The 23549-nt window shown below is 36.7% G+C and overlaps 1 protein-coding gene and 1 long non-coding RNA gene across 2 annotated transcripts; both read left to right on the top strand.

Annotated features, from left to right (window-relative positions):
• The first annotated feature begins 4692 nt into the window (after positions 1 to 4692).
• LOC144973516 (uncharacterized) lies at positions 4693 to 10799 on the top strand. The gene is made up of 2 exons (XM_078916027.1): positions 4693 to 5161; positions 10516 to 10799. The coding sequence occupies exons 1-2, from the start codon at positions 4801 to 4803 to the stop codon at positions 10797 to 10799; spliced, it is 645 nt and encodes a 214-aa protein (XP_078772153.1). The 5' UTR covers positions 4693 to 4800.
• A 1111-nt stretch (positions 10800 to 11910) lies between these two features.
• LOC144973517 (uncharacterized) lies at positions 11911 to 15512 on the top strand. Its single transcript, XR_013645566.1, has 3 exons — positions 11911 to 12386; positions 13041 to 13157; positions 13936 to 15512. It is a non-coding gene; the product is annotated as an uncharacterized LOC144973517 (long non-coding RNA).
• Positions 15513 to 23549: the final 8037 nt, after the last annotated feature.

Raw genomic sequence — 23549 nt, forward strand, 5'->3', positions numbered from 1 at the left:
TGAAGTTCCAGGTTGAACCAGCGAGAGAGGAATAGATTGCTGGCATGAAGGTCCAGGCTGGGGCAGAGATGGAGGAATAGATTGCTGGCATGAAGGTCCAGGCTGGGGCAGAGATGAAGGAATAGATTGCTGGCATGAAGGTCCAGGCTGGGGCAGAAATGGAGGAATAGATTGCTGGCATGAAGGTCCAGGCTGGGGCAGAGATGGAGGAATAGATTGCTGGCATGAAGGTCCAGGCTGGGGCAGAGATGGAGGAATAGATTGCTGGCATGAAGGTCCAGGCTGGGGCAGAGTTGAAGGAATAGATTGCTGGCATGAAGGTCCAGGCTGGGGCAGAGATGAAGGAATAGATTGCTGGCATGAAGGTCCAGGCTGGGGCAGAGATGAAGGAATAGATTGCTGGCATGAAGGTCCAGGCTGGGGCAGAGATGAAGAAATAGATTGCTGGAATGAAGGTCCAGGCTGGGGCAGAGATGGAGGAATAGATTGCTGGCATGAAGGTCCAGGCTGGGGCAGAGATGAAGGAATAGATTGCTGGCATGACGGTCCAGGCTGGGGCAGAGATGGATGAATAGATTGCTGGCATGAAGGTCCAGGCTGGGACAGAGATGGAGGAATAGATTGCTGGAATGAAGGTCCAGGCTGGGGCAGAGATGGAGGAATAGATATCTGGCATGAAGGTCCAGGCTGGGGCAGAGATGGAGGAATAGAATGCTGGCATGAAGGTCCAGACTGGGGCAGAGATGGAGGAATAGATTGCTGGTATGAAGGTCCAGTTTGCTGTTCATCTAACTCGGGGTTTGGTCTGTCAGTAACAGAAGAGGGACAAAAGTCAATGTCCTGGAAAACATCAGGTCGAAAAGGATGTATTCCAGCTTTTGCAAAGCCTGCCACAATATTCTCTACAGAAACACTTGGGCTCCATGCAGTGTTAACCACCTCCGGAATGTCATATATTGACAGAGGTGATCCTGGGTGTGAACGCAACCAGTTCTGTTGAGCTTGCCGTAGTCGTTTTTTAAAAGGAGAAAAGACGGAAAGATCCAGTGGCTGTAGCTTGTGAGAACAATGAGGTGGAAAAGACAATAAGACTATCCCATTGTCTTTAGCGAACTGTAGTACCTCAAATGCAATATGAGAATCATGATTGTCTAACAACAGTAGAATGGGTTTCTCCTTTGATGGGTTCACAAATTTTGTGAAATGTTTCAAGAATTCCAGAAAATTTTCACCCGTCATCCATCCTGACTTGTGAGCAGCGCCTTTGCTACCGATAGGGGAACCTCTCAGAAAATGTTCTTTAAAATGTACTCTAGGGAAAACGAAAAATGGCGGAATGGTCTGACCACATGACGACACTGCAGCACATACGGTAACTAATTCTCCACGCTCGGCAGATACAAGTGAGCCCAGTTGTTTAGATCCTTGTGTGGCAATGACTTTAGGCGGCTTGGTGACTGTAGTGACGCCTGTCTCGTCGCAGTTCCAGATTGAAACAGGTTCAAACTTAAATCTATCGAGTACTTCCCGAAGTTTGTCGAAGAAAAGATTTACATTTTCTCGATTGAAAGCGGTGGCTCTTCCAATGCTAGTAGCTTCTGGTGTCCTCAACGAAATTGTTGGATGTCGTTTAATGAACCCATAGAACCAGTCTTCACCTGCTTGTCCGGCGTCTTTCCACGATGGTGGGCACTTAATCGAATGCACGCTGGCAAATTTGAAAGCCAGTATGCGACATTCCGTTGTTGTTAGTCCAAAGTAGATTGATGCGGCTTTTTTTAGGTAGTCTACAAGAATTAACTCTTGATCATCGGTAAATACCTGACGATGTTTTGAGTAGCCATATGATGTAAGCTGTCCTTTCTTTTCCCGGGCAATATAATCTTTCAATGTTGATCGAGGTATGCCAAACATTTCAGCCGTTTTTTCGCACACTTTCACTTGTTGTTTGTATGTGCTCGATAGCTCTTTTTATCGTCTCTGGTGGTGTAAGGCCTCTCTGTGTTTTGCGTGCTCGGTTTCTCATTTTTTACTCTAGATAGTGATAGAGAGTAAGAAAACAACCTTATTAATACACAGTCTAATACAACAACTTTTTTTAAAAATAAAAAGAAACACACCAAGCCCCCCCCCCCCCCCCCAAAAAAAAAAAAACACAAAAAAACTTGAGCTTTTATATAGTGCAATATCCACTAAACGTGCTCAAAGCGCTTGACAAAGGGTCCCTGACCAACAGCAAAACGTAACAAGTAGAACGAGACATGACGCATGTTAGGCAATATTACTTTTTTTCGGACATAGACGTTGCTAACGGCCATGTACTCATTTTACACCTGAGTACGATGAGAGAATGTGTGTAAAGAGCCTTTTCCAAGGACTTAACTATGCGCCGAGCGAGGCGACAGAGTAACGACAAATGTATTAGAAGTGGTTGAATAGCATATCAATGGTACCTAAACATCATCAACAGTGAATACTCGTCCATGGGGCACGTCCGCCCATGTGGCGAATGTGCCCCGTGATGAGGTGGCGAACTTACCCCAACCGGAATTTTTATATTACTTCACCCATAGCTCGCACTTCCGTGCTCACATGATTTAACTGACACAATAAATAGAAAGGGGAAAGTGTACTTACTATTACAATATGAGAACGAAATAAAAATCAAGTTTCCTTATTGGAATAATATGTGTTAATGAAAGATATGAAAAATTCACTTACCAGTGGATAAACAACAATTTTGAAGATAACAAGATAGATAGATGTGTTCTCAACCTCTGTAACCGGTGATGTCATGCGGAAATGGGATGGGTTTTGCACAGTGTGGTCGGAATGTCTAAAAATAGCACAGATGCAACATAAAAACAAAAAGACGAACGTGCCCCGTGGGCGAACGTGCCCCGGTCTCCCCTACGCTACTACTACTATTATTGGATGATTTAATTGTAATTCTAGAACTCTTTACTTTCCCATTTTCTTCCTTTTTACTGGCGCTGATATGACCTTAATGTTTTGCAAGCGCCATAAAACCCTTAAAAACATAAAAACAAACAAACGTTGTTTTACAATTGCCTTCCATTTATGGCTTCTTATCGAGATTCCCCGTCGGGTCGGAAATTACGAAATTACAAAAGTACGACGAAGCAAAACCGGAAACAAAGGCTGCCAAATTGGCTTTTTTAAAAACCAACTTCCAGAAATTTGGCTTTCTTTTCTTCAAAGCGACTGGCTTCAAATTTTTTTCGTTTGGGTTTTCCCCATTTATAGATAGAATGAAGTTGACGTTACTCAAGTCTTTGTTCTTGATTTTTGCGATCCGCATTTATGAGTTATTCTCACTAAACTGTATTAACCAGACTATAAACGTTCATGGTTACACATAGTTTTGTGTGTTGGTCCGTTATACTTCCGGGTGGCAATGTTGTTAGCTTATTAGCCAAGCGCATACTGTCTATACTTGTCTTTATTGCCATTGGTTTGGCTTTTTTAAAAATTTGGTCGATTAAAAAAAAAGATTACAGTTGGAATAACAAATGAATCACTGAGGTTGTTAAGGCAAATTTCTGAATTAATGTGGTGTAATATTTTGGCGTCCAAACCTAAACCGACTGTATAATAAACATCTGGCCTTTTGTTCCCTGCCTGTCTATCAAATCTTTTTTTTTCTTTGTCAATATAAGTAATGCTAATACAAATTCCAGTATCATTTATTTAACGCGGGGTGGAAGGGGAGGGTTGATATCATGTTTAAGGTATACATTCCATGGTAAAAATTGCTATCAAGAGGAGAGTGGCGGGATAGCAAGACATCATAAAATTTGGGCTTTTCTCTTATTTGGCTTTTTTTTTAAAGTGCAAATTTGGCTTTTAATATGTTTTTGAACTGGCAGACATGTAGAAGTTTATTTTCTTGACAGGGTTGCCAGTTTGGCATTTTAAATGCCAGATTCCAAAAATCTGGCATTTTTGAAAACCGTTTGGCATTAGAAAAATCATTTGGCATTTGGCATTTTCATTTGGCATTTTCTTTTCTTGTATAGATAGTATGCAGATGACGTCACTCAGGCCTTTGTTATTGTTTTTGCCATCCGCGTTTGTGAGTTGTTCTCACTAAACTGTATTAACCAGACTATAAAAGTTCATGGTTACACAGAGTTTGTGTGTTGGTCCGTTATACTTCCGGATGGCAATGTTGTGAACTCCTTGGCCAAGCGCATTCTATCTATATTATACTTCAAATGACACCTTTTCTTAATTATTTCTAAACGCGTAAAAACAAATCTCTTCACATCGGAAAACTTTGCTATTAAAACTCACACCCTGAACTAGCCCTGCCTCCCTCAGATATTCACTCAAATTCAGCCCTCGACAAGTATCCTCGTAAGTTTTCTGGGAATCTCCTGCAAAACTCGTGTATATTTGCGTCATGGTCGCCTGTTAACTTTCACTCCACTTAGTAGTCAGTAGGTAAAAAATTACCCCAACAGGAAATTTAGTATAATTCAAAAAAAAAAAAAGACAAGAAAACACGCAAGCCACCAGGATATGATAGTAAATTGTCTATCAAAAGTGAGTAGTTTTCTTAGTGGGGGTGGGTGTCATCAGACTTTGGCATTTTTTTGAGTGTTTTGGCATTTTTTGAGTCTTCCCCTGGCATTTTGTTGAAAAATAATCTGGCAACCCTGTTTCTTGACAGTTTAGTTCTGTTTTTATCTTGACTGCGATAGACCATAAAGTGAAAAATAAAGTCATTTACGTGTTATTCCGGATTACTGATCAAGAAAAAAAAATAGTTTTAAAATGTTTGAGACTTTCGTAGATCGTTGCGATGATATTATGGTTATAGATGCTTCTGTTAGAAACAGGTTTAGGTGGTCTTGGCTGGAAGAGAAAGATTCGCTTGGCAACTTATTGTCCGATTACATGCGGAAAATTCCGGCGCCTGGATTTTGTTATTGTTTGATTTGCAATCGGCGGTTGAGTTATGGTGGCAAAGGCAAATCAGTTTTGACTCGACATGCTGAAATTTTATCTCACAAAGCTCGTAGTAAGGAATTAAAGAAAAAACAGACAGGAAGTTTCGATGAAGGGGCCGCAAATGCTACTGGTACAGCTCTTGGACCGAGTCAACCCTCCTGTGATGCTGCACCAAAATCTGAGTGTGAGTGTTTAAAAATTTTTTCCCCCTTGTGTGTGTTTAAATGTTTTCCCTTTCTCAACACATTTATAAGTTTTCATTATTTTACAAACAATTGTAGGTACATCATCTCAGCTGAACTGAGTGTTAAATTGTAATTGACAAAAGACAAAAGTAAACATTTATTTTTTTTTTTTTTCATAGACAAAATAGGTCTTTAAAATTTAAAAACCATTTCATATATACCTTGGACCTTACTTTTAGATCTAGGATGAACGGTTCCACAGTTATGATGATTTTGATACTCAAAATTTACTATTGCAAATCAAAAAGCTCAAAACTTGTGACTGGGGATTCCCCTACTGAACAGCCCCTCGTGTCTCGTGTAAATTATAGTAGAATCTGACTGAAAACAGAACTCCCCCCCCCCCCCCCCCCCCCCCATGCCTTTTAGTCCCTTGTATATTTTAAGGCCGGGGCTCTATTTCTCAGAACGCTAAGGAAAATAAACTTGAACTCTATTTCTCTGAATGGTCGACTAGCCTCCAGTAGCTGATGGGTTACGGACGTGACGTCGATGCAAAAGTAAATGCTCAGAGTTGACAATGACAGATTTTATCAAAAAGTTGTGCTATCGCGAATACTCCATATATGCCATATAATATGGCGCTTTCACTTTTGCACTTCGTGCTGCATTATCAAAGAGAGAATAGAAGTAAACCTAAATAAGAAAGCCAAAGTCTTAAGACGGAACAGTGGCTGAAAGACAGGATTGCACAAACTCAAGATAGATTGAAGTCTAACAGAAAGTTGGGAATAAAAGACAGAGTGCCCAAGCACTGGCAAAAGAAACCCCCCCCCCCCCCCCCCCCCCCCCCCTAAAATGCATACACATTCATCATTTACACACTCTCGTAAATAACAAAAAAAGATCTTGAGAATGGAAATTGTCAGAGAAATAGAGATCACGTTTATTTTCCTGAGCATTCGGAGAAATAGTCACTTTGTTTAATTTGTGCATTGCTCAACTATTGATTGTCACTGAAATCCTATATGTATTTTTAAAAATTTATTTATTTATTTATTTATTGGTGTTTTTTTTTCATAGAGCGCCCTGAGCACCCTTGAATGGAAGTGTGCGGTTTGTAGATGCTTCATTACTATTATTATTATTATTATTATTACTATTATTATTATTATTATTATTATTATTATTATTATTATTATTTTTCAGTATCAGTTCTCACGATATAAATATTTGAATAGTAATATAAACGTTTTAGGTTACACGTAGTGATTAAATTACAGAAATGTTATAGCGTCTATCACTGGTTATTCACGCACAGGAGATGAAATTGAATGCACTTGGTTTACAACCTTATCATGGAGAAAAGAGAGTTGGTCATTGGCGGCCAAAATTAACGAAGTGGTAATTCGGACTCGAGTCTGAATAGTCTCCGTGGCGATTCAGACTCAAACTTCAATATTCGTGTGCATACAGAGGGGAAGATGATAGAATGTGGCCAGTAGGCAGAAGGTGGAACTGATAATTATAAAGAAATAGAAATAAGAAATTCTGACTCAAACTTCAATATTCGTGTGCGTACAGAGGGGAAGATGACACAATGTGGCTAGTAGGCAGAAGGTGGAACTGATAATGATAAAGAAATAGAAAAAAGAAATTCTGACTCAAACTTCAATATTCGTGTGCATACAGAGGGGAAGATGATAGAATGTGGCCAGTAGGCAGAAGGTGGAACTGATAATTATAAAGAAATAGAAAAAAGAAATTCTGACTCAAACTTCAATATTCGTGTGCGTACAGAGGGGAAGATGACACAATGTGGCTAGTAGGCAGAAGGTGGAACTGATAATGATAAAGAAATAGAAAAAAGAAATTCTGTTTTGCTCATATCACACTGGTTCAGCTCATACTCCTACTCACACTATCAGAATATTTATTTTTGGCCTGATTTTATTTGGACATCCTGATTTGTTGACAGTTACTTTGACTGACTTTTGTTACTTTTTGAAGAGTTAAAACTCTTTTCTTTTCTATCTAGACTTCCAATTGATCAATGATTTTGTATTTCTCATCAAATAAAGCGGGTTTAGACTACCTGTTAATAGTTACTAAAATCTTAATTTTTATTTGTATTAATTTTTTTGTAACTATCAATAATTAAAGTATTAAAAACAAAAAAAACCTACAGGAGATTATTCAGACCGAGTTCGAGTTCGAATAATCTGTTGATTGCACATGCGCATTGGAATTTGAGTCCGAATAGTCATGGGAGACCATTCAGACTTGAGTCCAAATAGCTGCAGTCCAAAATTAAACATACGTCAACCCCTTCAATCTTGATTAAATTCAACACAGACATAGATAAATGAAATATTCAGATGACCTTTCTATTGTTTAAAAAATTTTTTTGAAAAAAAAACATTTCAACATTTTTTTTATGACTAAATTTTAATCAAACTATAATTTCTGGAGAACAAAAGCCAGAGGCAGACACTAGAATTATACTCCATTGCCTTTATGCCTCCCAACAGTCTCACACAGCTAGAATAGTTGTAAAGTCACCTGACACAGATGTTTTCCTCTTACTGCTGTCACACTGTCATGCTATTGACAAGGTATTGATTTTTCAGACTGGAACTGGAAACAATAGACGCCAGATCAATATAACCAAGATGGTAAGATTTATGTCCAAACCCCTTAGAGATGCCCTATTGGGTCTTCATGCTTCACAGGATGTGATACCACAAGCTCTTTCGCAGGGAGAGGAAAGGTCAAAGCCCTGAAACTTCTGCTGATAGATGAAGATTTGATCAAGCTATTCTCATGTTTTGGAACGACACAAAATGTATCAGAAGGTGACATTCTAAAACTTGAGGCATTTGTTTGCCGATTGTATGGAAAAGCTTTTACTAAAAGCGTTGACGAAGTAAGATTTGAAAAAGTTAGCAAGACATTCAGCAGCAAAGGAAACCTTCTTTCATGTAGAAGCGGTCTAGACCTTTCTAAGCTGCCTCCATGTAGGAATGTTCTTGTACTCCATATAAGCAGGGCAAACTTCCAGACTTTGATTTGGAGAAGGGCATCACTTCAAGTACCCAACCTCCCAAGTGTTGACAGTAGTGGATGGATCAGTGATGGTTTGGGTATCCTAGATATCAAGTGGCACAGTGGTTCTTTCCTGCCAGATGAATTATCAGATATTGTCCCTAGTGATATCAATAATGAAGAAGAAAATGACAGTTTATCTGATGGACAAGGTGATGACAGGGAAGAAGACCGTGATTCGGACAGTGAGGATATCAGTGATTCTGACAGTGCAGAAGATAGTGATTCGGACACAGAGTACACAATCTAAAGGCAATGTTATAGACTGTACCTTATTGAGAAGAAAGAAACTAGTGTTTAAAGACTTAAAGATGCCTGATCTTGCAGACCTAATGTCCTTATTTAATCTTTGTGTAAGAATTTTAGCGATTATCTTCTTAAAATCTGTTACCATATTGATACAGTTTCACTTTTAAAATGCACTTTTATCACAAAATGTATGAATCTGATTCTTTTAAACTATTTGCTAAATTAGAACAATGAATTATCTTATATTTCATGCTAAAATTATGCATTTTTTATAAATGGGATTCACAGAGCAGCCATTTTATTTTTATCAACCTCACCCCTAATTTATCAAAGGGACTTAACCATATATTCTGAAATTGCAATAACTCCCCAATGAGTATGGGTTTTAGCCTCTAATTTTATTTTGGTGTTGTTCACAATACTAAAGTTTTAAAAACGTAAGGCTCATAAAGAGCCCATAATAGATTAAAGGTTTATAGTTGTCGCAAGAGTCTATTATTTTTATTTAGTCTTCGTTAGATGCGTTTTTATTTCTGAAAGGGTGAAAAATGAACTTTTATGGCAAAATTGTTTTAATCTGATCTTTCTAAATAATGCACCTAGTTACAGCAATCATTTCCCTTACATTTGATGCAAAAATAATGCATATCACATGAATAGTATTCACACAGCAGTTGTTCTAAGCAACCCTACCCCTATTTTTGCTAAGGGCCGCAACTCTTTGTTTTCAAATCAGCATAACTTCTGAAAGAGTATCAATATTGGGCTATAACTTTTTTTTGGTGGTGGTCAAGATACTGCTCTTTCAGAATATATAGGCAAAGTGTCCATGGAGAGATAGGTGGAGGTTACCGAGTCCAGAATTCTATCATCCGTGAATACTAGAATTACCAAATTTTAATAATAAATGGCACAAATCACCTAAAATATACTTTTGGGGTTATTTTTCAGACTGGTTGGCTAAAATGCTGCAGTCAACATAATTTCAAAAAAAAAACCCCACTTCTGGACCCTTTTGCCTTCTTGTGGACTGAGAAAATGTATTAAAAATTGTCAAAATTAGCTATTTTCCGCTTTTATCATCAATTTTCAAGGTTATGAAATATGGCTAATGAGCATACTGTTATATTTTTCAAAAGTACATTCAATTAGCTTTATTTTGATACCAATTGTATATGTCTAGTACTTATACTTTTGAGATGTGCAGTGTTAAAGACAAACAGGACACTTGTGATTTTTTTGGCACCGAGTGACCTTTCAGGGGCCATAACTCCCAAAAAGTATCGATTTTGGCTATAACTTTTTTTGGTGGTGGTTGAGATGTCACTCTTACAGACAAAATAGGTGCACAAAGTGTACAAGGGGGGGGGGGGGGGGGGGGGGGGGGGGGGGGGGGGGGGGGGGGGGGGGGGGGGGGGGGGGGGGGGGGGGGGGGGGGGGGGGGGGGGGGGGGGGGGATGGTTTCGTCCCGTGGCCCTTTACCTACATCTGTTCCCTATTTGAACCGTTTTCCTTTTGTCTTCCTATTCTTGGGTGCTTTAATTGTTACTTGTAATTCTAGATTTTTTCTTTATAATCCCATTTTACTTCCTGATATGTCCTAGGTAGCTGCAAGCGTTGTAAAGCCCTTAAAAACAAACAAAATCAAAGATGAGATATATGATCCGGCTCCTGAACCATGTTGGTAGAGGCCTTTAGGTTGCAGATTCTCTACTAGGGGAGGTTTCAAAGTTCTGCGGTTTGAGTCCAAATATGTCTCACCACTACCTACAACCATGTACACAGTTCTTCCTAAAGATAAAGATCATGATAAGGGCGTCAATTAAGTTGGAACTGATGATTACAGCATGGAAGTGCTGATTTTCTTCTTTTTTTTTTTAGCAATTATTAATTATGAATGTTATTATTTTTTTCTATTGGCTTTTAAAAAGTTTTTAAAAAATAAAGGCTGTCAAAAATCTTTAATGCTAAGCTTTCTTCATATCTTCCTTTTTTATAGGTATGATTGACTTTGATACAATGATGAAGGACAATTGTTCCTCTTCGACTGAACCATCAATGCCTGATACTCCGCCTCTGTTATGTCCGGAAGAACGTCCCTTCTTACAGAAGTCCCTCAAGAAAAAATCATCAATTTTGGATAATCCAACTGTGTCAGACCAGTGTCTGATTCCTTCATCAGTGGATAAAAACTCAATGCCCAATACTCCACCTCTGTTATTTCAGAAAAAACGTCCCTCGACAAAGAAGTCCCTCAAGAAAAAATCATCAATTTTTAGATAATCCACCTGTGTCAGACCAATGTCTGATTCCTCCATCACTGGATAAAAACTCAAAGCCTGATACTCCGCTTCTTTTATTTCAGAAAAAATGTCCCTCCACAAAGAAGTCTTTCCGGAAAAAAACATCAATTTTAGATAATCCACCTAAGGCAGAACAATGTCTGATTCCTCCATCACTGGATAAAAACTTTGACGAAACAAGCAGGGGATTAATCACAGCTGCATTTGAGGTTGCGGTGAAGAATAAATGTATTGATTCCCTAACAAAAAAGATGGGAAAATTAAAAGAGACCTGTATTGAGTTGAAAGGTTACTACAATAAGGAAAATGTGAAAAGAAGGGAGAGTAGACTTGCAACTATGCGAATGATGTTGAGAGTCAATAATTTGAGGCTTTCAAAAGAGAATACAAGACTTGTGAGCAAGACTGGGATGCTGGAAGCAGAAAATGAGGAGTTCAAGAGAAAGCTGGAAGAAGTTAATATTCGAAATAGAGATTTGCTGAAGAAAGTCAGACGCCATAAAAAGAGATTGGTAAAATTAAAAAGAGAAAAAAAGAGTGCTTTGAATAGAGCTAGATATCGCCTGAAAAGAAGTAGAGAACTGTCACGAGGCGATATTTCCCTAAGTGATTTTCAACATTATCACATTTTACCTGAAACTATAAGTGAGAGATCACTGTCACAACAAGATGATATTTCCCAAAGTGGTTTTCAACATAATGACATTTTACCTGAAACCATAAATGAGAATGCACTGTCACAACGAGATAATATTTCCCCAAGAGGCTTTCAACATTACCACATTTTGCCTGATTTCAAAATCAAGAAAGAACCATCACAAGATGATTTTTAACCAAGTGATATTCAACATTATGGCATTTCACCTGAAATCAAAAATGAGAAAGGACTAATATAAACAATGGAAAAAAAAAGGATGTTAACACAAATTGTCAAACAAAAGGCAAATTTATTGAATAACTGTCAGACAAAACCAGTCTTAGCATTATGGAAATATTTAAATTTGTCCTTACTTAATAGTGGTAAAGGATTCAGTTAAAACTTTTTTTTTAAAGCAAAGCAAAGGGATTTCATAACCCCCCGCCCCCCCCCCCCCCCCCCCCCCCCCCCCCCCCTCCAAAAAAAAAAAACTCCAAAAAAATCAAATAAATATATTTAATAAACAACCGAAACAAAATCAATGCTTGGTATCAGGCTTTCAAATACCTCACAAAGTGATTCGATGCATTTTTATGCATGACAAGGAATTATTGAATATATTAGTGATACAATCTGTCAATGATGCTTTATGGCAAGAGCAAGTTGAGGAAAATTGACTGATGTGTTAGAGTTAAAGATAGACTGTTATTTGTAAAAAATCTTTTCTACTTGGTCAAACTAAACCTGCAGGCAGAGTGTAAAACTGCTAAAAGACTGGTGATTGACTTGATTTAGCAGATGCCACACAATAAAAAGTGCTTAGTTTTGAGTTACACACCAGGTGGATACAAATAACAAGTGGTGAGCTTGAGTTACACACAACTCTCATCACCTGAAAGAGATTCCCCATCTTAAATGTATTTCTCCAAGGTGAGCAACATCAGCTATTTGGATTTCTAACATATTAACCTTCGACAGATTGTGGATACGATCTAATAGTTCAATATTTTCCTATAGAATACATTTTGTGATGTCACATCATTTTTTAACAACCTCGACTTATCCAATTTGTTTTGGCAAATCTACCACCTGCACACCTATATTGAAGACCAAAATAATCCTAAGGGATAAATGTCATTTATTTAGAGTTAAAGTTAAGACATTGACTGTCATTTTGGTGCCCCCCCCCCCCCCCCCAAAAAAAAAAAAAAAAAAAAAGAAAAAAGAGCCAACGAAAAAACCCCATTTAATCTCAAATTTCAAAGTTTACATTATTCAATATGAAGCATTCCGTCATAGTCTTGTACTTAGGTCCCTGTAATGGACCTTTAGATTATATCAGTTTCTGTATCCTTAATTGAACACCAGCAATTATCTTCCACTCTTTTTTGTTTGATTAGGATTTTAATTTTAAGACATATCAACAACAGCCATTCAATTTATTAAAAGTAATATCGTTATGCATTTTGATAGAATGTTTTACTTCATTCACAGCCATGAAATGATTTTTTAAAATAAAGCAACAAAGTAAAACATTAACCACTATAATTGTAATTATTTCTTCTTTTTTTTGTAAAAAAAAAGTTTTTGTGGGTGATATAGGAATTTCAAGAATGTTTCGCAACAACACTATAGCATTGCACGGATACTGAGCCATCCATCCATCTTACTGGTAGTTGACATTTCTCACATTTCTTCAAGGTTGGTTTCTTTAGCATTCTATTATTGCCCATTTCATTTCATTACAATGCACCCTGGACCTTGACGCTGAAATGACCTAAAGCTGTTGCAAGCATTATTAAACCAAGGTTGCCTATTTTCCTTATATTTAAGGAATTCAGTACGCTATAAACCCTCAGTATATTTTCCTATCACCTGTTAAACTGAAAAAAGTAAGTACATAATGACAATGTTCAGCACTCAAACAAGGGTCGGTCAATGTTTTGTGTAAAAGTAGTTCATTAAATTTTTGCCTTCTGAATTGGCAACCCATAAACATTAAACAGTTTAATAAATTGGAATCAGAGACTGTGCAAAAAAAAACAAAAAACGTATTGAATGACATTAATTTGACTTGTATCACCTCAATCAAGGTAAGTTGTAAATCTGGCTGAATTAATTGTTTTCTTAAAAGGTATGCGGTTTTATGACCAATTTAATGTCAGCATTTAGTTTTCTATGTGTCTGAACCACTATGAATATGTTACAGTTACAGATTGTCTTGATTGCAGGCAATTAGATTTAAATTATGTTGCTTTGTAAATACTCAGGGATGGGGTTTATTTTAATAGAAAATATTCTGTTACTTGCGAGTAGCTTTTTAGTTTGTGAAGTGGGATTTTACAAGATGAGTGTATATATAGTTAAGTGAATTTAGAGAAGAGAATACCAGCAGTTTTTCTTAAAATAATCTTTCTAGTTCATTTACAATTAATTTTGCCAATTTTTCCCATAACAATTCACCATTCTATATTCTCAGATTCGGTCTCACTGTCACTGTCAGCCAGAATACTGTTATAATCAACGCTGAATTGAAAAGAGATAATCCACATGTTTGCCACCGTTTCACAGGCCAGAGATGGAATAAGTTCAGTCATCAGTATCACACCTCTTCTTTATATACGTATGACATGCATTTTATCTTTTTGACATACGTTCATTTGCACAAAGGTTAATTATTAGATATTGAATTCATTTTTTTAAAAAATCCATACAGGCATAGTTACTTGTCCTTGCACCGATCATACTACTAAGATCTCTGTTACTGTAACAGAGATCAGTAATGATTTTTCATCGTCAACAGTTTTCAATATCTGCAATAGTCTATAAATTTTATTTATTTATTGGGGTTTTTTTTCTGACAAAAATGCATGTTATTTGATACAATTAAAAATCCTGTTTGATAGAGCACTAATTTCTCTTAGACTTACGTGGGATTATTATTGTTATTATTATTATTATTATTATTATTATTATTATTATTATTATTATTATTATTATTATTATTATTATTATTGTTATTATTATTTATTTATTAATTTTTTTATTTAAAAAAAAATTTATGCTATGAATTTGTACATTTATGATTTATTCAATTATGAACAGTTTTCATTACTGGCAGTAGTCCATAACAGTTATTTTTTGACTTTACAATGCCCTATTGATATACAGTGCAACTCCTGGATAACGACATTGCCCGGGACTGGGAAACATGTCGTTATTCCGGGGTTTCAAGATGGCAGAAAAAGGGGGCGTGATGAGACCCGTGAATACATACAGTGCAATGTGCAGACCAGTGCCTGAGAGAAGACACGTCCTAACGACGTTAGAATGTGTATTTCTCCTGCTTACAAAGGGCATACCAGTTACGCTTTCACTCTCCAATGTGTATTGTCATTGTTTTGATCTCATTTGAGGGGGGGGGGGGGTTATTGTTTAAGAGTGCGAGATGACGATGGTCAGGTATCAAGCATCGGTTTCGACTGCAGTTTGTTGTTATAAGGATGTCGCTAAACAGGGGTTTTACTGAAATGTATGTCGCTATTTGGGGGGTTTTATTACTATTGATATGTAGCAAAAAATTTGGGACCAGAGGTCAATGTCGCTATCTAGGGGTTGTTGTTATCCAGAAGTTGCACTGTATTTTTTCTATTGATCAGTGATGATAATCTTCCGCGAATTCCGGGATTTAGAGAATTTCTCAGAAATTTTCCGCTGAATTTGCTGTGTCAAACATTTTCCTCAAAATCACCATTAGGTCTTATGTCATATTTTGACACCTTTGCTTATTGTCGTGAAATTTGGTGACGGCGACAGTCCCATTTTTATGACGTCGACCACATAGAATGGCACCAGATGTCACAATTGACACAGAAGACCAGTGGTGTTCTTTGATGAGTTAGTTGATGGTTGAAGGGAAAGGGGAGGGACAAATGGGTCTGGATATTTTTTCTCTGTTGAAGCCTACTTATTGCCTTTTTAATCTCTCTCTCTCTCTCTCTCTCTCTCTCTCTCTCTCTCTCTCTCTCTCTCTCTCTCTCTCTCTCTCTCTCTCTCTCTCTCTCATAATACGAATATAAAACTATGTTCCTGTTATTTTTACACTTTACTTTTGTTTGATCGATTGACCGAGAAATTGCTATTGTCATCACTGATTCATAGATGTGTAAAAACTGTCTGTACAGGATATATAACAAGCTATTGAAATGTTGTAATTATAAACTGTTATATAACACATTTAAAGGAAACTCCATGTTCAGCCTTAACTCTCGAATTCATCGTGATTAATCAGTGGATCAATTTGTTCAATTTTCCATTCATATGAACTCGAGAGAGTTAAATAATAATAAGAAGCTAGCCCCAATCCTGCCATGCATGGGCAGTGAGCTGAGCATACATAAAATAGTCCTGCTATTCACTAAGTCTTGTTGAGTAAATAATCTGAAATAAAGTAAAGAGAACATTTTTAAACAAGATTTCAACAACGTTCGTACACTAACACGTCTTTATTTTGTACCCAACCCCCCCCCCCCCCCTGTCAAAATTGTTAACTCTCTTGAGACTGAGGGAGTTTTGTAAAAAAAATTTTTAACCTCTTCAATTGTTAAAGACTTAAAAAACCAAGTTATTCATAAAGTAATTGCATATTAATGAAATTTGATAGGTAATTAGTCTCATACCTACTGTTATGTTTAAAATTCAAATAAACTGCACCACTCTATCTGCTATAGTTTTAATGATGTGATTGATTGAAAATGTGTATTTTTGGTCTTCTGCAAAAATTTAGGGGCAATCGAATTTAATGAAATGGGCACTATACTTCTAAAAACTGATTTTGAGTGTTAGTTACACTCCAGCACAGTTTCCTCGAACGTTTTGCATGTCCCGATATATATATATATATATATATATATATATATATATATATATATATATATATATATATATATATATATATATATATATATATATATATATATATGTGTATAGGTTTGTAAACATTTGCATGTATTCCTCTCAGCGGGACCCAGTGTTTGTGTCTGGATGAAACTTTTAGGTGATCTCAAACTAAGTACAATGGTATTGTGCTCTTAGAATCTACATCTACATCCCTATTTCAACCCTTCCCCTTTGTCTTACTTTTTCTTGTGTGCTTTGAAATTGTAAATCTAGACTTTTTCACTATCCTATTTTCTTCCTTTTTACTGGTGCTGAAAAGACCTAAGTGTGTCACAAGCGCCGTAAAACCCTTAAAAAAACAAAAAAAACAAACATTGGTGTTTGATGTTTGGTTCATGTGACATGTCTCCTAGTAGGTAGTTTAAAACACAAATACGATCAGATACCTTCCAACATCTATTGATTGAATGTCTCCATTTTCATTAATAAATAAATAATGTCCGTAAAATCGAGAGTTGGAAGGGAAACAAATAAGTCAACCAGTACTGGGGATTGACGCCTTTTTCTAGTTTGGTTTCTTGTTAACAACTAATACAGTATCTGATTTAAAATTTGACACATCCTCGGCAAATTTATAAATTCTAACTTTACTAATTGTGCGGCTATGTGGTCTTGTGGTATGACACTCGCTTTCAGACCGTACTCAGGTGTAAAATGAAAACCTGGCCGTCAACATCGTTGTCTGTCGGAAAATTGTAATATCGCCTTACAGTTACAGGCGTCATGTCTCGTTCTACATGTTACGTGTTGCTGTCGGTCAGGGACCCTTTGTAAAGCGCTTTGAGCACATTTAGTGGATATTGCTCTATATAAAAGTTCTATTTTTGGGTTTTAAAAAAAAAATAATATGCGTTGTTAATTAAATGTTCCAATGTTGAAATGAATTTTCATCCCCCAGAAACAGTTGAATAGAAAGACAAAAAACTATTACTGAGTAGAGGCTCGGTGCCTGCAGGTGTCAGCCATGTTGGCCACCCCTAATGGATGACCGCCTTGACATTTGGTAGCAGTGCTTGAGGCATATCAGAGACAAAAGAGTAATTCTGGTCGAATGCCACTAGATTATTCCAGATGTCAAGACGATATGCAGATGCCATGAGCGGCCCGCCCAGAAATGTGACGGAATTGGGATACAACCCAGTGCCTGAATGCTTCGGCCTTCCCGGACTCCACACAACTATACTATCTGAACTATCTGTCATGGTTCTGTTTAACTCTCACTCTCAATCTCAATGGTGAAGCGGTTGGCTGCCTAGCCAAATACTAGAGGCAATGGGGTCATCGGCATGGTCGAGAAATAAGCGAACATCCCAACTCAACTTTAGCTGGAAAATGCGGTATCGGGGTCAGTGACAAGACGCACATGTTGTCCCTTAATATCGAGGGCCAGAGTATGGCCAAAAACTGAGCTTTTATCAAAGCTACCGGTCGTCCATAGCGTTGACATTTTTCCTACTACTACTACAGGAGACGCATTTTTATTCATGTGCGCATCTGGGTGGGGTTCCTGACCTCCCACAGTGGGCACTTACTGCGACTTCTATCCCCTTATATCTGTTTTCCAACTCGCTTTCTGTCTTTGTCTTGCAGTGAGATTACTTGGTTTTGTCCTGGTCCTGGCTGAGAGTGAGAGGGAAACAGTCAAATGTATAGGGGCCTGGTTAGTTTTGGGAGATTATATTTTTTTCCTTTGAAACCATCTCTCTGTTATGCACTGTATTATGTTTTCTTTATATAATATCTGATTTCTAAAACATTTGAGTGTATTCCTCTTAGTGGGGACATGTGCTTGTGTCTGGATGAGACTTTAAGGTGATCTCAAACTAAGTATGTACTTTGATAGTGTGCTCTTGGAATCTACACCTGTTTCTTAATTGAACCAATTCCCCATTGACTTACCTTTTCTTGGGTGCTTTAATTGTAATTCTAGAACTTTTTACTTTCCCGTTTTCTTCCTTTTTACTGGCGCTGATACTGATATGACCTTATTGTGTTGCAAGTGCCGTAAAACCCTTTAAAATTAAAACAAAAACAAACATCAGGCGCGCAAGTTTCTCTATTCTAGATCCCAGGCTATACAGTGGTCCAACAAGAGGACACTCATGGACGGTTGCTGATGATCAATTCAGGCCAGCACAAGTGAGAAATCCAGACGCAGATTACAAGCAGCCCCTTGGGTGCTTACCCCTATCCGATTTTTGGACAAAGACATTGATGTAAAAAAAACAAACAAGGGGGGCAGTCCTCCGAATTTTTACGTCAATCTTCGATAAGTCAATGAGAAATGCCTTTCACAAAGACACAATCCCTGACCAACTGATGAACAGGACAACTTAAGAAGGTCGCACAAGACAGGTCACGAAAACCCACTGTTCACCTATCGAGCACGTTACATGTTTGCCATTCTCGAATTATGTTCATTGGGGAGGAGGGGGGTCATTTGAATGTACAATCAATAATGTGAAATGTCACTGAATCTTAACTTCTTTAATACCAGATTCCATGTAAGTTTTGTTCGGTATAACCTTTTAAGGGGGTCACTGTTTTCAAATATAGAGAGGTGCATGATGACATATGTAATTATTTATTTGACCTCTCCACTCTCGAGTTCCAAGTTGTTGACAATCTATTAATAGTTAGTATTGCTCATTGCTATTCGCGGCATACCACGAAAAAGAATACCACGCTTCGCCTCAATGGAGAAATACTTGTAAATTTTCCTCATTGTGACAAATTTTCATGTTAATCCATATTGTTGCCAGTTTTTTTAATGAATGTAGAAATCACAACTGGCAGCTACGCACTGGCTTTCAACTATTAAAATGTAACAATTGTTTATATCAAGTGTGTAGTAAATGTACAATTTACTGTGTAATTTTGAACCTAGGGTGGCAATGTCAGTGAGTAGGGCACATGATTCTCGTGAAAAGTAAGCCCCTCCCTAGTCAAGCCTGTGGGGAGTTCAGTGATCAATATCACAACATAATTAACTGTGTATAATACTGTTAATAAACGTAAACCCTCCAAAAGTTCACTCTTCCCAGACCCTTTGCTTTTTATATACCTGTCATCTGCATTTTTTGCGGCCGCAAATATCAGGGCGATCCGCAAATTTTGGCAAATTTCCCAAAATTGGCAAATTTTGGGGAAAACAAGAAGCCAAAACAAAATAAAGAAAAAAAAAGTGCGAAACTTGAGCAATGTTGCAGTTTTGCCTGGGCCCAAACCAAGGGAAGCTACTCTCTACTGATAATGATCCTTTAAAATCTTTGTAACAACGCTATTGCGTAAATTAATCAATGTAGCCTCCTTAAATGTAATAAATTGTCTTTTATATATATTTTTTTTCTGTATCGCGTGTTAATTTTTACTAAAACGCTAAGTTCTCCTCGGCAAATTTTTTGGCAAATTTTGGTCTTTTTGGCAATTTTCTTGGCAAATTTTGGCAAATTTTAGGTCCCAATTGGGCAAAAAATTCAGATGACAGATATACCGTAAAGGAGAATAATCCCAAAGTAAGGTACTGTAACAGATGCGAAAAAAAATATTAAAAATTGGCTTAATGTCACTAACTAGTGTTTGAGCCAATTATCATTAAAATCTATCAGAAGGTTGTGGAGATATTCGCATCAACGCGTGCGCACGGGTAGTGGAACAGATTATTGTGTAGTAGTAGCAGTAGTAGCTCTAGTATCAAAATCACAACAGTGCATCAAAATTCTCTTTGCGTAATGTTATGGCATGAAACGACATCGCCAAGAGTACCTATATCAACAATATTTTTTGCCCAGTTTGGCAGACCATTGCAGATGTGAAAACGATTTTTAAAAGAAACGGGTATTTTAACTTTGTTGAGGCACAAAGTGAATGTTAAGTGTAGGCAAATGCACATAACAGTTAAAGGCCCATCTTTCTTTACCGTGAAAACTATTACTGTAAATGTCTATTTAAATAATACGCTAGAATTGTTTGTTTCATCCAAACTTCGTGAAAATCAGCCATAGATCATTTTTCTGGTGCGACGGTGTTTCTCCACCGTGGAGACAGGCCATTCACGAATCCAACGAGATGCAGACTCTGGCATAAAAAACTCTAGTATCCCGGGTGGTAATGCGATGCTATCACTAATCGCTCTCTAAATCCCAAATGCATTGCTGAAAAGTTATAGGGAATGAGATTAACGGAAGAGTAGCGTCCCTTGATTGGACGTCACCCATAGTCTGTGACGTCAGCGGCGGAAAAGTTATTAGAGAGAGAACGTCATGTTGGTTGTGCGCATGGTCTCTCGTCCTCGCTTCAGCGTTCTCTCTCTAATAACTTCCGCTGGTGACGTCACAGACTATGGGTGACGTCCAATCAAGGGATGCTACTCTTCCGCTTATCTCATTCCCTATAGGACGCTTGAATAAGGTATGAAAAGTAATATATTCAATCTTCTCTTTTTTAACTCTCTCCTTACCAGCTATTTTCAGAATGTTTCTCAAATCTTCACAACTCACCAAACACAAAAATATATTTTTATTACTCAAACTCAAACTGCAACAAGTACATTTTAAGCAAAATATTGTTCTGCAAAATGAGCTCTACAACGCATAGTATATATACTTTTTATAACTATAACAAAAAAAATTTGCTTAACATTTTGTGATGTACACAAGAAATCGGAATGAGAAAATTGTTTGCAGCATCGTAACTAATTTGACGATTTTTCTATGGTTGGTAAGGAGATGGTAAAGGCAGAATATAGAACTTATCCTCGACTCGGCGCATGGTCGAGTCCTTAGAAAAGGCTCTGTGTTCACATTCTGTAATCGTACTCGGGTTTAAGATGAGTGCCTGATAGACTTGGATCGTATCTGTACATTTACCTGTCCCCGCGGAAAATTGCAAATGAAAACCCCAAAAATTGCACCCAAAATTCCAAAAATTGCAAATTTAAATAAGACATTGTTTTCAATAAACAGCGCACAATAATTTATTCTTGCTTTAATTTTATGACAAGCACAGTCCACCAATTTTAGTTGGTTTTTAGTTGGTATGTATTATATAGTATTGTGTCCATAAATTACATTGATATTGACATTGCATACACAGAAAAGAAATAGTATGCTCGGTATATACAGGGGATGCCACCAGGAGATTTTGAAAGAAAAAAAAAAACACTTTTACAAACGCATGGATTCCTAACAATTATGTGGTAGAAAAGCTCATAAATAAAATTAAATATTATTATTATTATTATTATTATTATTATTATTAGTATTATTATTCCAAGTACATCTATACATCATAATACAGTGGAACTCGGGGAGTAACGAGATCGAGGGGACCGGCCATAAAAACTTTCTATTTCCGAGTTACATGAATCTATGTTTATGATAGTATATTAAACACCCATAATAATAATAAATAATAATAATAATAATATATATATAATATATATATATATATAATATATATATATATATATATATATATATATATATATATATATATATATATATATATATATATTATAACAGATTGGTGTTAACAATAAAACTATTATTAAATAGCATAATGTCATATGGAGGGTTACAAATGACATAACTTTTGTCTCTGCTTACAACTTACATGATTCCTTTAATTTTTTTGAGTATATATATATATATATATATATATATATATATATATATATATATATAATAACAGATTGGTGTTAATGTTAACAATAAAACTATTATTAAATAGCATAATGTCATATGGAGGGTTACAAATGACATAACTTTTGTCTCTGCTTACAACTTACATGATTCCTTTCATTTTTTTGAGTATATATATATATATATATAAATCGTGACTTATTTTACAGATACAAAAGACTGGAAAAAATTAGTAGTCGCTATTTCCGTTTTTGTCTGTTTTTATTGTCAACTCAAATAAGGAGAAAAAACAAGGATTTATGTTTTACTCGTTATGTCCAAGCTCGTTACTTTCGAGTTCCACTATATAATAATAATAATAATACAGTGGAACCTCCCGATTACGACACCTCCGAATAACGACAACCTCCTGATAACGACATTGACCCGTGGTCCCGATTTTTTTTCTATTTAAGACCAGTAAAAATAACCTCCAAATAACGACGCACTTTTTGATAAAACCTCCGAATAACGACATCATTTTGGCGATTTTCGGCAGTTTTCGTAGATATCTGATACTAAAAATACCGAGTTTGAGTACTCAAAAGTTTATAAAAACGATTCCTGCTTGAACCAATGAGAACGCAGCTTTTTTTGACGAATCTTGGCTGATATGCATTAATAAAAACCAAGGTATAAATGTAAGTGTAAGCTAGTAAACACAAAATCTTGGAAAATGTGATATTATGTGGTGATAGAAGTAGTAGTAGTAGTAGTAGTAGTAGTAGTAGTAGTAGTAGTAGTTGTAGTAGTAGTAGAAGTAGTAGTAATAATAATAATAATAATAATAATAGTAGTAGTAGTAGTAGTATTAGTAGTAGTAGTAGTAGTAGTAGTAGCAGTAGTAGTAGTAGTAGTAGTGTTTTTGTGGGAGGAGGAGGAGGAATTTTGTTTGTTTTAAAGGGTTTTACAGCGCTTGTGACACATCTATGTCATATCAGCGCCAGTAAAAAGGAAGAAAATTGGATAGTAAAAAAACATTCTATATTTACAATTGAAATGACATAAGAAAAAGTAAGACAAAGGGGAATGGTTTAAATAGGGAACAGATGTAGATTCCAGGAGCACACTATCAGTGTACTCAGTTCAGATCACCTAAAAGTCTCATCCAGACACACGCACAAGAACCCTCTAAGAGGAATACACTACAATGTTTTGTTTGTTTTGTCAATGTTAATAAAACCTGGTCCCGCGGGCCTTACCACGCCCACTTTGTCCGCCATCTTGGAAACCTCTAAATAACGACACCTCCGGATAACGACATAAAAACTCGGTCCCGTGGCATGTCGTTATCGGGAGGTTCCACTGTAATAATAATAATAATAATAAGTGCATTTATTATTTATATAGCGCTCTTTGCCGCAACCTCAGAGCGCTTTACAATAAAAGTGGTATATTAAGAACAAAAACAAATTTTAAAAATGCATAAGAATATAGTTGAGATATATAATAA

Source organism: Berghia stephanieae, chromosome 5 (assembly GCF_034508935.2).
Source record: "Berghia stephanieae isolate SIO BIC M18660-M18661 chromosome 5, UCSD_Bste_1.3, whole genome shotgun sequence".
NCBI lineage: Eukaryota > Metazoa > Mollusca > Gastropoda > Nudibranchia > Aeolidiidae > Berghia > Berghia stephanieae.

Bases quoted from the DNA above. Each gene is read 5' to 3' on its own strand.
- LOC144973516 (XM_078916027.1), top strand. From the start codon at position 4,801: ATGTTTGAGACTTTCGTAGATCGTTGCGATGATATTATGGTTATAGAT. The intron at 5,162-10,515 runs GTGAGTGTTTAA...CCTTTTTTATAG, and splicing joins TGCTGCACCAAAATCTGAGT to GTATGATTGACTTTGATACA.